Below are 14,826 nucleotides of genomic sequence, written 5' to 3' on the forward strand. Positions count from 1 at the left end.
GGTGGGAAACAGGCAAGCAGCAGAGAGTTCCACTAGCGTGCAGTTCTAAGAAAGAGGCTTTGCTCATCGAATCTACGTTTGGATTTAGGCACAGATAAAGAGTGGGGAAAATTATTGATAGTAGTTTCAGCCAGGTGGGTGTTTCTCGTGAAAGATTGCTGAGGGGGGGGGGGACGAGGGATTGGACCTCAGACGAGCACCTGCCATGGAAATAACGATAAAACAAAGACAGGCTCGCAACGTCTCTTCTGTGGGAGAGAGGTTGCAGGGAAGAGAAAAGGGCATCCCCCACTAAGCCATGAAGTCTATTTTGTACTCTGTCAAGGCAGGATAGGCTGTTTTCAGCAGCTCCTGCCCAGATGTGGCAGCAGTACTCCATCCTTGGACGTACTTAGCTTTTATACAGATAGAGAATTGCATCAGTAGTGAGATATCTTCTGGAGCGGTAGAAGGATCCCACCATTTTCCCAGCGTCCCTGGCAACAGATTTGATGTACATGTTCCATTTCAGATGAGGAGTAAAGGTCAAACCCAGAAGCTTGTCAAAACATGGAGCCTCTCCAAGATGAGAGCCATCCATTTCAATTGATGCCAGGTGGGGATCAGAGCGTTGATGATGTAAAGATAGAAGCTTGGTTTTGGATGCATTAAAAGTGACCAGCCACCTCTTCCCCCATTGTACCATGTGCTCAAGATCAGAGGAGAGAGAATTAGAGAGAACTTTGTCATTTATGGCCTTTGGTGTGTTGCCATAGACGGTCGTATCATCGGCATAGATGTCAACGAATGATTTAAGTATGTGTTTTGGGAGATCATTGATGTAAATCAGGAAGAGAGTTGGGCCCAGGATGGATCCCTGAGGGACTCCAGCATTAATACTGTGGGCCTCTGATTTCTGCCCATCAACCACTACTCTTATGAACCTATTGGAGAGAAATGATTTAATAATTGAGAAAACATTTCCAGTAATACCGTAGCTGGAAATCTTGTGAAGTAGGCCCTTATGCCATACCTTATCGAAGGCCTTCGATATGTCAAGAGCAATTGCCCTGGAAAGGAAACCTTTGTCAAGAGATTCACTAATCCTATGCAATATAACTGTTAGCACATCTGCTGTAGATCTTGCAGAGCGGAAACTATATTGCATGTCACTAAGAAGGTTGTTTCTGTTGAGGTGGTTGACTATATATGTATATATATATATATATATATATAGATCGCTTATGAAAAAAGAATTAAACCGTTCACTTAATCATCAAATCAAATGTTTAAATATTTAAGAATTCAGGTGATCGCTCATCTCCCTCTCAGTACAGGTCAATAAGTCTCCTGTGCGTCATGAGTAAGTTGCTGGAATCTGTTAAATAGAGAAGTAATCAACCGTCTTAGCAAAAATAACCTTAGTGACATGCAATATGGTTTCTGTTCTGCTAATTGTACAGCAGATGTGCTTACAATTATATCTCATAGGACTAGTGAATCTCTTGATGGAGGCAACCTTTCTAGGGCAATTGCTCTTGACATATCAAAAGTCTTTGATAGAGTATGGCATAAAGGTTTACTTCACAAGATCTACAGATACGGTATAGCTGGAAATGTCTTCTCAATCATTAAATCATTTCTCTCTGATAGGTTCATAAGAGTAGTGGTTGCTAGGTAGATATCTGAAGCTCTTAATATTAATGCTGGAGTCCCTTAGGAGTCAATCTTAGGCCCAACTCTTTTCCTGATCTACATTAACGATCTTCCAAGTCACATCCTTACATCATTCATAGACATTTATGCTGATGATACTACTATCTATGGCAGCACATCTAAGCCTGTAAACGACCAAGTTCTGATTCTCTCGCCTAGCATTCTCAAAATGGTCACCCATCTGGTACTGACCAGCCTTTTTTTTTTTTTTTTTTTTTTACATGGGGGTCACCATTTATCAAGGCCCGAAGGCCACTCAGGGATAAGGGTTATTGCGTGTACAGTAATCAATGAGATAGTTTGTAGTAATCATTAGTATTGGGGGTTTTGATAGAGTGTCTTAAGGAGGCGGTTTGTCAGGAGTTTGTTTATGCTGGACTTGAAGACGTCCAAGTTGTAGTCAGGTGGGAAACAGGCAAGCAGCAGAGAGTTCCACTAGCGTGCAGTTCTAAGAAAGAGGCTTTGCTCATCGAATCTACGTTTGGATTTAGGCACAGATAAAGAGTGGGGAAAATTATTGATAGTAGTTTCAGCCAGGTGGGTGTTTCTCGTGAAAGATTGCTGAGGGGGGGGGGGACGAGGGATTGGACCTCAGACGAGCACCTGCCATGGAAATAACGATAAAACAAAGACAGGCTCGCAACGTCTCTTCTGTGGGAGAGAGGTTGCAGGGAAGAGAAAAGGGCATCCCCCACTAAGCCATGAAGTCTATTTTGTACTCTGTCAAGGCAGGATAGGCTGTTTTCAGCAGCTCCTGCCCAGATGTGGCAGCAGTACTCCATCCTTGGACGTACTTAGCTTTTATACAGATAGAGAATTGCATCAGTAGTGAGATATCTTCTGGAGCGGTAGAAGGATCCCACCATTTTCCCAGCGTCCCTGGCAACAGATTTGATGTACATGTTCCATTTCAGATGAGGAGTAAAGGTCAAACCCAGAAGCTTGTCAAAACATGGAGCCTCTCCAAGATGAGAGCCATCCATTTCAATTGATGCCAGGTGGGGATCAGAGCGTTGATGATGTAAAGATAGAAGCTTGGTTTTGGATGCATTAAAAGTGACCAGCCACCTCTTCCCCCATTGTACCATGTGCTCAAGATCAGAGGAGAGAGAATTAGAGAGAACTTTGTCATTTATGGCCTTTGGTGTGTTGCCATAGACGGTCGTATCATCGGCATAGATGTCAACGAATGATTTAAGTATGTGTTTTGGGAGATCATTGATGTAAATCAGGAAGAGAGTTGGGCCCAGGATGGATCCCTGAGGGACTCCAGCATTAATACTGTGGGCCTCTGATTTCTGCCCATCAACCACTACTCTTATGAACCTATTGGAGAGAAATGATTTAATAATTGAGAAAACATTTCCAGTAATACCGTAGCTGGAAATCTTGTGAAGTAGGCCCTTATGCCATACCTTATCGAAGGCCTTCGATATGTCAAGAGCAATTGCCCTGGAAAGGAAACCTTTGTCAAGAGATTCACTAATCCTATGCAATATAACTGTTAGCACATCTGCTGTAGATCTTGCAGAGCGGAAACTATATTGCATGTCACTAAGAAGGTTGTTTCTGTTGAGGTGGTTGACTATATATGTATATATATATATATATATATATAGATCGCTTATGAAAAAAGAATTAAACCGTTCACTTAATCATCAAATCAAATGTTTAAATACATGGTTAAATATAGTTTATTTAGTCCCTTCCAGGCAGCCGTACTTAATTTTACACTATCATTAAAATTTTTTTTTTTTTTTAATTTTGCTACGCAAATCTATAGAGTAATATAAAAAGTTGAAATTTGAAATTTTTTTTTTTTTTTTACATAGGCATTACCACATTATCAAGGCCAAGAGGCCACTCAAGGATAAGGGTTAAAGAGTGTACAGTAGAAATTGGACAATATAGTAATCATTAGTAATGAAAATTTGGTAAATTTGATAACATATGGAACGGCTCATCAAGAACTTATTTACATTAGACTTGAACACAACCATATTGTAGTCAGCCGGAAAGCAGGAAAAAGGAAGACAATTCCACAGGCGTGCAATTCTAAGAAAGAAGCTTTGTTCATGGAATCTACGTTTAGGTTTAGGCACAGATAAAGAGTGGGGGGAATTATTGATAGTGTTTACAGCTAGACGAGTGTTTCTTGTGAAAGTTTGGCGAGGGGGGACCATAGATTGAAGCTCAGTTGAACACTTTCCATGAAAATAACGATACATCAGAGACAAACTCGCAACATCTCTTCTGTGAGATAGAGGTTGCAGCGAAGAGAAAAGGACATCTCCTACGAGGCTACAAAGTCTATTTTGAACTCTATCAAGGCAGGCCAAGTCCTTTCTAGCAGCTCCTGCCCAGATGTGGCAACAGTATTCCATCCTTGGACGTACCTGGCTCTTATATAGATAGAGAATAGCATCAGCAGTGAGATATTTACCGGATCGATAGAAAGATCCCACCATTTTTCCAGCGGCCTTGGCAACAGATTTGATGTACGTGTTCCATTTAAGATCAGGAGTAATGGTCAAGCCCAGAAGCTTGTCAAAACTTGAGGCCTCCTGAAGACGAGAGCCATTCATTTCAATTGATGCCAGATGTGGATTAGAATGTTGATGATGTAAAGAGAGAAGCTTGGTTTTAGATGCATTAAAAGTAACCAGCCACTCCTTTCCCCATTGTACTACGTGCTCAAGATCAGAGGAGAGAGAATTGGAGAGAACTTGGTCGTTTACTGTCTTAGATGTGCTACCATAAATGGTAGTGTCGTCAGCATAAATGTCTACAAATGATGTAAGGATGTGATTTGGAAGATCATTAATGTAGATCAGGAAAAGAGTCGGGCCCAGGATGGACCCCTGAGCGACACCGGCATTAATACTGTGAGCTTCTGATTTTTGCCCCTCAACTACTACTCTTATGAATCTATCAGAAAGAAATGATTTAATAATTGAGAAGACTTTTCCAGCTATACCATAGCTAGCGATCTTTTGAAGTAAACCTTTATGCCATACCCTATCAAAGGCTTTAGATATGTCAAGAGCAATTGCCCTAGAAAGATTGCCACCGTCGAGAGATTTGCTAATCCTATGCGATATAATTGTAAGCACATCTGCTGTAGATCTAGCAGAACGGAAACCATATTGAGTGTCACTAAGAAGGTTATTTTTGTTGAGATGGTTGATTACTTCTGTATTTAACACAGATTCTAGCAACTTACTCATGACGCACAGGAGACTTATTGGCCTGTACTGAGAGGGGGATGAGCGATCACCTGAATTCTTAAATACAGGGCATACTGATGAAATTTTCCAGGGAGATGGGAAACTATTCTCCTTAAGACAACGTTTAAACAGCTTTGTAAGTATGGGCGCTAGTTCAGGTTGAAGTTTTTTTAGTACTATAATTGGAATACCGTCAGGGCCAGTTACTTTACTGGAATCAAGGTTTTTGATTAGCTTGGCAACATCACGTACAGATATACGTATATCACAGTGTGTTTTCTGATACAGGAGGAAATATTGGGGGTTGGCGGCCTTGGTCGCAAAGGGTAGAATTAGCTGCAAAGTTCTTGACAAAGAGTTTGGCTTTGTCTGATGCTGACGAGATTACCTCAGGTCCATTGATAATAGTTGGGATGGAGCACACGCTTCTGTTCAGGATTCTGTTTGCTATTTGCCAAAACTGGTAGGAACCAAGCCGCTGCTCAGCTACTTTGGACTTAACAGATTGAGCATACAACTCTCTTGCGTTCTTTATTACTTTCTTACAATGGTTGCTGGCAGTCCTGAAAGCGGCTTTAGTTTCCATACAGCTATTACGTTTGAAGCAGTGGAAAAAGTGATTTCTGTGCGCAATGGCAGCAGCACATTCTGGAGAGAACCATGGCTGGCTGTTAGGTTTTTGCTGAAACTTTTTAGAAGGTATGAAACGGTCAATACCTACAATTAACCATTCCGTCAGGTCTAATACTATAGAGGACACATCCTTTTTAAACATGGAATGCAGAGGTAGATCAGATATAAATGTACGGAAGCTATCCCAGTCAGCCTTAGTGTATCGATATACTGTACGATGGAGAGGTACGTCTGGGGACTTATTACATTTCATTTTTATCTTAATTGATACAACAGTACTTATATTTTTGCATATTCTTATAGCAAATCATCATAAATCAGACGGAAAAAAATTTGGTTCAAAAACCTTTGAAAAAATGATTTAATGTTTTAGTGATTGAGACAAAAATGATGAATGATGTGGTTTTGGAAAATTTTTAGTTTAAAATTCTATTAAAAATAGAAAAACTTTTATATTATTCTGATTTTCATATGATAAAATTCAGGCTTTTATCTTTCTGGGGGGAAAAAAAAGTTGCTCAGAATAATGGATTTTAATTTGTTTTAATAACGACAACTAGTTGTTTATTTTTCAATTTTTGGCCAGGTCTATGAAACTTTGCTAGCATGTTGCTATCAGATAGCATGATTGTGTGAAATGCAAAAAAAAAAATCCATATGATTAATAAAAAATAACACAAGAAACACTTGCGGAACTAATGGGTGTCCCGCAAGCTCAAAAAAATAAAAATAAAGTATAAAATGGAGTTGCACAATCAAACAAAGATGACTGAGACGTATGAATTAATTTATACAAAATTTATTTTTTCAAAATTGAAATTAAGTGAGAAGAGAAGGCAAGAAAGTTTCATTTAAAGTTTCTTCCTGTGATTGAGGTAATAAAATGAAATGAAGTAGAAAAATGAAAGTTCTTGGTTAGAAATAACCAGTTCTTTTTTAGGAATAATTAATCAACATAAGAGTCCATTGCTTACTTTAAGCAGAGAGATAGAAAAGGGTAAAAAGTCCATCTCCTCGTGGAGAATTAATTATCAGGCATGCACGTTTTGACATCCTGTGGGATGGAGTCGATGTCTACAGCATGCTGGTTGAGGGTCGACTGATTGGTTTGGCACAAAATGCACTATTTATTCATTTCCAACCGGCTCCACAAACACTGTCTGCAAAAATATTTTTGAAATTTGTTTTCTTCGTAATCCGATTGGATGAAAAAAAAAAAAAACATCTTTGTGATATAAGATGCTCTGCAAGATGTCCGCGTGAAAAAGCAGGGTTTTGGTTATAAGTCCACAGAATTTGCATGGGTGTAGAAGGGAACTGTGCGCGCAGCTGAAATGAACTTTAAACAGCTGCGCTTGCACAACTGGGTTTTACAGTTGGGGCTGTGCACCATTATTCTATTTGAGTAGCCTCGCCGTGACAGCGGCGAGGCTATGATATGCTCCCCCTCCCCCCTTAGAAAATTGATTGGAAAAATCAATTCCATAATAAATGCACGTTTTTCAAGTGTCCGGAAAATGAATCAAAATATTTTGAAGCTTCCTGTCGGCGAGGAAGGGTGTATGAAATTTCCACATGGTTGGTTGAGAATGATTGAGTTTGCACAATTGTTCGTTATTAGGTTGGAAGCAAGAGCAAATCTGCACAATCTTAGTCTGCAGAGTCTAAGCCAATAAGGTTGAAGTCGATTACACAAAGGCTTGCAAGCAAGTTTGCAGTACCAGTACAAGTGAGTCTGTACCGAGGTCAGTGTGCATCGTTTCGTGTTGATCGGGTTCCCATGCATTGGTTGAATCAACAAACGTCCAGTCATTGAGTTTTTCCATGTGCGTGTAGCAGCTAAACTCGTTTTAAACTGGTGTAAGTTCAATGGCGGTTGTTATTGAAGTCCGTGGATTTTATACGTGTTACGAAAATCCATGAGGATTCAGGTTGTTGAATTAAGTCGTCAGAGAAAGTTTGAAAAATGTTGTTTGCGAAGCTTGACTTTTTACGACTAGTATGAAGTCAAGAATTCGGTGTCGGTTCATGTTGAGGGATATGTTCGAATGTGTCAGCCGCGGTGGGTTGGTTGGTTGGTTTTTGTTTTACGGCATATCAACCTTTTTCAGGTTATTTAATGCCGAATATTTATTTTGAGGAACGATTTTTAATGGAGTATATTTTTTTTTTTTTACGTCAGATTCTATTTAACCCATAGTTGGGACCCTAACAGGTACTACCACTCCGGGTCAGAGTGGACCTGGGAGCAATGGCAATTAAAGGGTAGCTCCACACTCCCCAAAGTCCGCAAGGTGGGGCCTCACCATCGGATATAGTTTTAGGTCATATCCAGGATCCAGCCACGGTGGGAGATAATGCCTGGGCCACGTTCACTGAACGTCGGTAAGGGTGTCAGGGGCACAGCGATGCTGATAGAGAAACCGTAGTCGGTGTTGTCGCTAGTCATCCTGTATGATTGACCAACTCACGTTAGGGTGACCACTTATTGTGGGACTAACAGGTGTCGATGTTAGTCCTGCGAACTCAAAAAATAAAAATAAAGTGTAAGATGAAGTTGAACAAGCAAACAAATTTTAATTTATTTTCTCAAAATCGATATTAACTGAGAAGAAAAGACAAAGTTTCTTAATTAAAAGTCTCTTCCTGCAACTGAGGTAATAAAATGAAATGAAGTAGGAAAATGAAAGTTCTTGGTTAGAAATAACCAGTCCTTTTTTAGGAATAATTAATCAATATAAAAGTCCATCGCTAACTTTAGCAGAGATAGATAAGGGTAAAAAGTCCATCTCATCGTGGAGAAGTAATTATTGGGCGCACGCGTTTTGACGTCCCATGGGACGGAGTCAATGATGAGGTCTACAGCATGCTGGTTGAGGGTCGACTGATTGGTTTGGCACAAAATGCACTATTTATTGATTTCCAACTGGTTACAAGGAACACTGTCTGAAAAAAATATTTTTGAAATTTGTTTACTTCGTAATCCAATTGAATTAAAAAAAAAAAAAAAAATCTTTGTGATGTAAGATGCTCTGCAAGATGTCCGCGTGAAAAAGCAGAGTTTCGTTTATAAGTCCACAGAATTTGCATGGGTGTAGAAGGGAACTGTGTGCGCAGCTGAAATGAACTTTAAACAGCCGCGCGTGCACAACTGGATTTTATAGTTGGGGCTGGGCACCATTATTCTATTTGAGTAGTCTCGCCGTGACAGTGGTGAGGCTACAATAACTTTTTTTTTTTTTTAACAATAACAAACAAGTTTCACATATCTTAAAATACAAAACCTTATCCAGATAGGTAGAACAACCGGTAATGTTAACCGTGATTTGGTCCAGTGGAATAGTTTGTCTCAAAGTTGAATTAGGACAATTAAACATCGAACCAGGAATGAAGATGTAAAACGAAATGAAGCATAGCTTTATTTTTTACCCCATTTTTTTTTCAGCAAATTATCAAAACAAAATGAAACAGCTTTTTTGTTTTTCTTTTATTATTTTTTGTTGTGGACGTGTACAATGCGCATATTATTGAAAAATGCTTTTTGCTGAGAATAGGGGCACCTCAGAACAATTTATAAGACCACAAGCTGATTTTATACTGGTTTGTAATAAAAACAAACCAATAAATGCCACAATGATATTTATTTGGTGGATTTCGGCCATTTTTTTTTCAACTGAGCGATTCTCAGGACTCCAAAGGAGAGAACATCATGACGCTATCTTTGTATGGAAAAAAAAAGAAAACAGTTCAAAGAATTTTCAAGCATAAATGTTACCAAAAGTTACTCTTCTGTCTATTGGATATGTTTTTAGTGTTTTTACTTATTTTAAGGCATTTTTTAAGTTTGGAACACAAGTAGTGCCTAGTTGTTAACTTAGAACAAGATCACAAAAATTCTATTCTAAAAATAGTGTTGTAATTACATCCAAATATGTAGAAATAACAGCAGATATGCATTTTAGGTTGCAAAATAGCCTCTAACCCTTGCACAACAAAAAGGGGAAAAAATTAGTTACACCGCCTAAACTTTAATTTTATTTTGCATATCAATACCTGGTTAAAATTCAAATTTATTACGAACGTGTATCTGTTTTTTAATTTTTTTTTTAAGCACTTGCAAAAGTTTTTATTTTTTAATAAAATTTTTGATAGTTTTATCATTTAGGCATAAAAAAAAAAAAAAAAAATTTTTTTTTTTTCCTTTTGTTTTAAAAAAAGGGATTTAAATTTTTATCATTTCATTTTTTAGAAAAATTACATTTGTTTTTTATCCTTTCTTTATTCGTATTTTTTAACATTTTGTTTATTTTTAGTTTTTGCCATCAAAATAAGTAATTAGTAATCAGGAAATTAAAGAAACGAGGTGGACATTTTCATAATTATGTAGTTTATTAAATAATGAGTTAATATGCTTTTGGCATTTTTTACGACCTGCCCCAGCGTAGTATAAACACCCCCAACCACACAATGTTAAGAACAGCATTCGGAATAAACATCTCCCAACCTTCCCATGTTTTCAAGGTTGTGGGGTGTTTATTCCGAAAGCCGTTCTTAACATGGGAAGGTTGGGATGTTTATAATACGATGGAGCACACCATAAAAATTTACCAGAAAATTAAACTAATTTACGTTTATTTAGATGGAGCAACTAACATTTTTCCCTTTTTGTCGTGAAAGAGAGACCATTTTGCAATATAAAATGCATATCTGCCGAAATAACATGTGGTTCTATTTTTCCCGTTTTTAGCTTTTGGGGGAATTTTTTTTGGAAATTAATTGGTTTTAAGGAGAGTTAAAAAACAAACAAGATTTTTAAGACTCTTTCTTCTTGAGAATATTGTAAAAATTACAACGAATCAATTTTTACTGTTATTATTTATTATCGAGGTCGAAAATTCTACCTTTATTATAGTCATACCTATATCTTGCCTTTGGTAATTACTTGTATATTTGTTTGCACCAGTTTTATTCTGTTAAACATACAAATTCTTATCTAAGGGCCAAGAATTTTCTTGGTCATTTTTCAAAATAGACAAAAAAAAAAAAAAAAAAAAAAAAAACAAGTGGAAAAATAAATATAAAACAAATAAATGTAACCAAAAGGAAGCTAAAGTACCCTTCTGTCTACCTAGATAAGTATTTTGGGTTTGTATATTAACTTATTTTAAAGCGTATTTTTTTTTCTTGAAGTGTAAAGCTTGCCAAGTTAGAACGAAAAGCAAAATACCTGGCAGTCTTGCAGTTAAGCCTGGCAAACTCGAAAGTAAGTTCGACAACTCTAGAAGGGTCACATTAGTATTTATACAGTTAAATCGTGTTATTTTGTTAAGAAAATTATATTGAACGAATTGGAAGTAACCACTTGATTAAATAAAGTAAACAAACAAAATATACATTTTTATATATTTATAACTATTTATTTAACAGAAAAATGAAACAATTTTTAAAAAGCGTATTGTCTTAACAGAACAAAATATATTAAAAAAAAAAAAAAAAAAAAATAGCTGAAACTCGTGTGTAAAGCGTAAAACCTGAACTAAAATATTAAAAATATATTTTAAAATATCTAAATATTTAAAACAATATTTGAAAACATTAACAATTCGTAATATCGTGATTTGACGGTTTTACCCTCAAATTAAATAAAAAAAATATTAAAATATTTTTTTAAAAATCGTGAAACTTTGCTGTGCGTAATAAAAGGGTTTGTTTTACTGTACACAGATTCGAAAAAGTGGTCACAAAACAAATATAGAACAAATAAATGTTATCAAAGTTACTTTTCTAACTAACTGGATATGTTTTTAGTGTTTATATTTAATGTAACATGTTTATTTAGCTCGAAAAACACAGTGTTTACCGATGCATTGGAAAATTTAAAATGGCAGCCGACTCTCTGAGGCGGTAAGTTTGGGAAAATGAGTTATAAATAAATAAAAAGACAAAATACTGTTAGAAACTTGCTCAATATATGTTACCGTGACATAGGTCAACATATATTCGGCGGGTTTTTAACAGTATTTTGACTTTTTTTTTTATTTATAACTCCTTTTCCCAAACTTACCGTCTCCGAGAGAGAGTCGGCCGCCATTTTGAATTTTTAAATACATCGGTAAACACTGTTTTTCGAGCTGAATAAACATGTTACATTAAATATAAACACTAAAAACATATCCAGTTAGTTAGAAAAGTAACTTTGATAACATTTATTTGTTCTATATTTGTTTTGTGACAACTTTTTCGACTCTCTTTAACACGGTAAGTTCGGGAAAAGGTGTTATAAATAATAAACTTGACAAAATACTGTTAGAAATTCGCTCAATATATTTTACCGTGGCATAAGTTGACATATATTCGGTAGTTTTTTTAATAGTATTTTATCTAGTTTATTATTTATAACACCTTTTCCCAAACTTACTGTGTTAAAGAGAGAGTCGGGCGCCATTTTGAATTTTCCAATACATCGGTAAACACTGCATGTTTTTCGAGCTGAATAAACATATTACATTGAATAAAAACACGACAATTATATCCAGTTTGGTAGAAAAGTAACTTATCTTGCCTTTGATAACATTTATTTGTTATATATTTGTTTTTTGACAACTTTTTCGAATCTATGTGTACAGTAATACAAACCCGGAGGGAATACTGATGTGACCCTTCTAGAGTTGTCGAACTTACTTTCGAGTTTGCCAGGCAAGACTACCAAACACATCGAATGTCATCAATTGTAAATTATAAATAAAAGTTTAAAATCCATGATTGATAAAGAATAAATAAAATTGCACGAGAAGCAATAATTACGAAAAAAAAAAAAAAATAAAGTAAATTTGTAGATGAACATCTTAACCAAATGAGATTCTACAGGTTTTGTTTGATTTTCGTTTCTGGAACTCCAGTCTCATTTTTAGTGCTCGCCATTGAGGAGTTGTAACTCGAAAAATATGAACGCCTATGGGAGTTGATCTTTAAAAGCACATTTTCGTTTTATTTAGTTGTATTTCAAATTTCGGCGGATCTGAAAGAGAATCCCCCCCCCTATATATTAATGTCTAATCAATAGTAATCAATCGATAAAATTGCAAAAAAAAAAACAAACAAACCGAAAGTCGTTCTTACCATGGGGAGATTGGGAGTGTTTATTCCGAAAGCCATTCTGGGGGGCGGGGTAATTCTTGTTCAGGTCCGCCCAAATTTCAATAAATAAACAAACAAACAATAATAAGATAAAAATAATTGGTTATCAATTTTTGTTCGTTTGCTTAAAAACACAATTTGAAAAAAAAAAAAGATTTTTTTTTTTAAATCGTTTTGCAATCGACAGCTCCGCACGAAGTCTTTGTAAACACCTGGTGAATAAACTTGAAGAGAATCTAATCAATTAAGACTTACAAAACAAAAATAAAAATAATAAATAAAATAAAAACGTGAAAGTCACGTAGAGGTGAGAATCACACAAGTGGTTACACGATTTTATTAAATGTGGCCATAACAGTTTACTATAAACTTGTTGCTATATTAATAGTACTTAATGCAGAATACGGACGGAACTGAAATAAATAACGTTATTACATAGAAAGGTATTCTTAACATCGGCTTAATTAACTTCTGTACTTTCATTTAATAATTTAAGAATAAAATCTAATAAAAAGACACAGTAAAATTGAATTTAACTTGAAAATCCTATCTAGAAATATAACACGGTTCATATTCAGCATATGTACCTTAAATTTGCCAAAAATCCTGAATAATTAAACTAAAATAAACAATTATCGGAAGAGTTTTAATAAATACAGCAAAATCATTTTGCCAAAATGTCTTCATTTGTTTTTTTTTATTACTTTTTATATTAGAAAAAAAAATGATATTTCATTGTTGACGCTTGTTTATAATTGAAACCAGTATTCAATTGAAATTATACTAATGAACAAAACCAGGAATACACAGTTTATTTAAAAAAGAAAAAAAAAGGGGGGGGGTCGTTTATAAGTAAATAAAAACTTACCTGCAAAGTAAAGGTTTCGTAGATGCGGCCATTATGATTCGAGAGAAAAATATACGATCCGCTTTTTTAAAGGTCCCGTAATTTAAAAAAAAACAAAACAACAACACGCTTACAATCAGAAAAAAAATATCGAAAATAAAACTGATTTCTTTTTGTTGGTTGTTTTAATGGACTTCTCTTCCTCTTTTCGTGTTCAAAGGTCAAGTCTATCGGAGCGACATGTTGACGCGGCGTAGATAACGGTGTTCATGAAACCACTGGTAATAGAAACAACAACAACAAAAAAAAAATGGTGGAGTTTCCGATTTCCGACCGGTGCGCAGTCACGTGATCTCGTACAAATCTCACGAGAGGTCGGAGGTTAAAAGTTCAAGCTAATGCCAAAGACACTTTATTTTATATTATGTAGATTTAGATTTTAAAAATTAAAAAAAAAGGTTAATTTTTTTTTTTTTACACATTTATTGAATAAACAATATCATCTTAATGTACGGTCGCTCATCATTTACAATAAAATCGATATTTTTTCATTTAAAATATTTTAGCCATTTGGCCAAGAACAAAGTGTAGTATCTGTTCTGGTCTGCTTACACTTATTCCATTCTGTCTTCAATCATTGAAGAAGTCCTTCTACATTAAAGCATTTTTTTTTCAATCCAGAGTGGAGTTTGGAGAACTGATTTTTCCACATTAAAAACCAACCTTATGTCTCATTTTGCTCTCGTGAGGAGGCAAGTAAACAGAAACCATAGTGTAATAAAAAATAAATAAAATAGAAAAAAAAAAGCTTAATTATTAAAAAAATAATAATAAAAATAGTAAATTAGTGTGAGCTTAAACTCGCGAAGCACGGAAAATCCAGTTGAAAAGAAGCGCGTCCGATATACATGGGAGATAACTCCAACTAGCCTCTTGACTTGAAAGAAAATGTAGCATCTTTTTTTTTTTTTTTTTTTTTTTTTATTACATTTTCACCCCAAACAAGGCACATTGCCACTTTGGTGTAGGGGGCTACTATCAGGGAAAACATCTACTGGGGTACTATGTAGGGATTAGGGCAGCGAGATGTTGGTTCACGTTGCACTTGGGGAAGCAGTGACCCGGAATGGAATTCCAAAGTCTAGCAGTTCTGGGGCAGAAACTACTGGAGTAGAACGATCTTTTACATCTAGGGATCTCTACAGTGTGGGGGTGGGATTTTGCAGCTTGTCGGGTCTGTCGAGGGTGTTCACGTCGTGGGGGCACAAGTGCTTGCAGTTCTTCAGA

The 14,826-nt window shown here is 35.9% G+C and overlaps 1 protein-coding gene across 3 annotated transcripts in view; it reads right to left on the reverse strand.

Moving 5' to 3' along the window:
- Positions 1-14,826, reverse strand: part of LOC145284517 (putative E3 ubiquitin-protein ligase makorin-1) — a 152,449-nt gene that overhangs the window by 42,010 nt on the left and 95,613 nt on the right. Inside the window, exon 1 of one of the 3 annotated variants that reach the window (XM_080133441.1) lies at positions 13,561-13,880. The exons of the other annotated variants lie outside the window; for them this stretch is intronic. Coding sequence (XP_079989567.1) covers positions 13,561-13,592 — 32 coding nt within the window. The 5' untranslated portion in view covers positions 13,593-13,880. Of the gene's footprint in view, positions 1-13,560; positions 13,881-14,826 lie in introns of those variants that run through there. 3 annotated transcript variants of the gene reach the window in all.

Source organism: Euprymna scolopes, chromosome 1 (assembly GCF_053919585.1).
Source record: "Euprymna scolopes isolate OS-2025 chromosome 1, ASM5391958v1, whole genome shotgun sequence".
Lineage (NCBI taxonomy): Eukaryota > Metazoa > Mollusca > Cephalopoda > Sepiida > Sepiolidae > Euprymna > Euprymna scolopes.